The sequence below is a fragment of the Trichechus manatus genome, unplaced genomic scaffold, assembly GCF_000243295.1.
Source record: "Trichechus manatus latirostris isolate Lorelei unplaced genomic scaffold, TriManLat1.0 scaffold00118, whole genome shotgun sequence".
Taxonomy (NCBI): Eukaryota; Metazoa; Chordata; class Mammalia; order Sirenia; family Trichechidae; genus Trichechus; species Trichechus manatus.
This window is the reverse complement of record NW_004444054.1, coordinates 7,556,202-7,557,600: the sequence shown is the minus strand read 5'-3', so window position 1 is coordinate 7,557,600 and position 1,399 is coordinate 7,556,202. Positions and strand designations below refer to the sequence as shown.

General features: G+C 35.0%; 1 protein-coding gene across 1 annotated transcript in view; it reads right to left on the bottom strand.

Moving 5' to 3' along the window:
* TPP2 (tripeptidyl peptidase 2) overlaps window positions 1–1,399 on the bottom strand; it is a 78,694-nt gene that overhangs the window by 29,029 nt on the left and 48,266 nt on the right. The window contains 1 exon segment of the mRNA XM_023738545.1: window positions 894–1,034. Coding sequence (XP_023594313.1) covers window positions 894–1,034 — 141 coding nt within the window.

Sequence of the window (1,399 nt, the reverse complement as noted above, 5' to 3'; positions counted from 1 at the left end):
CTAAATTATTTTAACCAAAGCTCAAAGTCTGCTACTTGTAAACACTGAAAATTTCAACTAAGCTCTAAGATTAATAGGGAAATAGATGGTTCCCAGGGCTGCATTAAAGGAGGCTATTTTAAAAACTGGGTTTAATAAGAAATATTAACAATATGAGGTCTTAAATAAAAAGCGATATTCTTGCATGAATACCTAGTATTTGAGAATATCCTTGAGGCCAGGTATGTCACGTAGCTAACAACAAGTGGGTGGGACAAAATATAAAACAATCAAAACCACACAAATGAAAATGTAGTTATTGGAGTTACATCACCTACTGAGAGCAAAATAGTACACATGTGAAATAAAGTTCACACAGATGCGTCAGCTGCAGCTAAAAAAATACTGTGTAAGAAATTCAGAGGTAAAAAGAGCAAATAAAGTAAACAGAGAAAGCCCCAAAGTACTCAGGAAAACTCTTCTCCAATCCATGTTCTCCTGGCAAGGGGACCAGCACAAGGGGATCTTGCTGCCACCTGACCACTGCTGTACTGCTCTCTTTATCCAGTTTATTCTTGGGATCATTTCAAGGTGCTCACATATCTCTATTGATCTGCTCTCAACCTTCAGATAGATGGAAGCAGAGTACAGGAAGGAGAAATACTAAAAATAAAAAGCTATGCTGCCCAGTGTCTGCAAGCATCATCCTTGTCCTCCTCTACTTAAAACTTGATTCAGTTGTCACAGTCTTTTCAACAACTATAATAAACAACGAAGCGTCCAATGGTTTATAAAAGTACTAACTGCAAAACAACAGTGTTTTTTAAAAATATGAGTATCACCATAACAAGAAATCAGGGATTCATAGTGCAGGAAACAGTTTCTGTTAATTCTAAAAATCACTGCTAGTTTTATACCTGATGTGGATAAGCATCGCCTGAACCCATCTGTCTTTTGTTCTGGTCAAAAATAATCCATAGCTGGCTGTCAAATTCTGATTCATATAACAATTCACAAAGTAGCGGGCAGCTTGGAGTTACTTCCCCACTCTTGGGCTACAGAAGAAAGAATGATTACTTGACATGGTTTACATATGATTTCTAATCCTGTCGCTCATATAAGACTTTTTTAATAAAAAATAATGCTTTCATACGGTAAATAATTTTTGGAACATGGAACATTCAGTATTCTAGCACTCAGAAAAGGCACTTCTCTCATTATACAAACTTTTAAAAATGTAAACCTAGCTATTTATTCATTAATAAAGCAATATATGTTCTTCAGGACCTCTTACTACTTTACAAAACTGAAATTTGACAATTCACTGAAATCAATAATCTTTTTAACATTAAAACCAAATTCATATTTTGATTCAACAACAGTGCCTCTGAAATCTTACTGATGCAACACAAACTCTTCA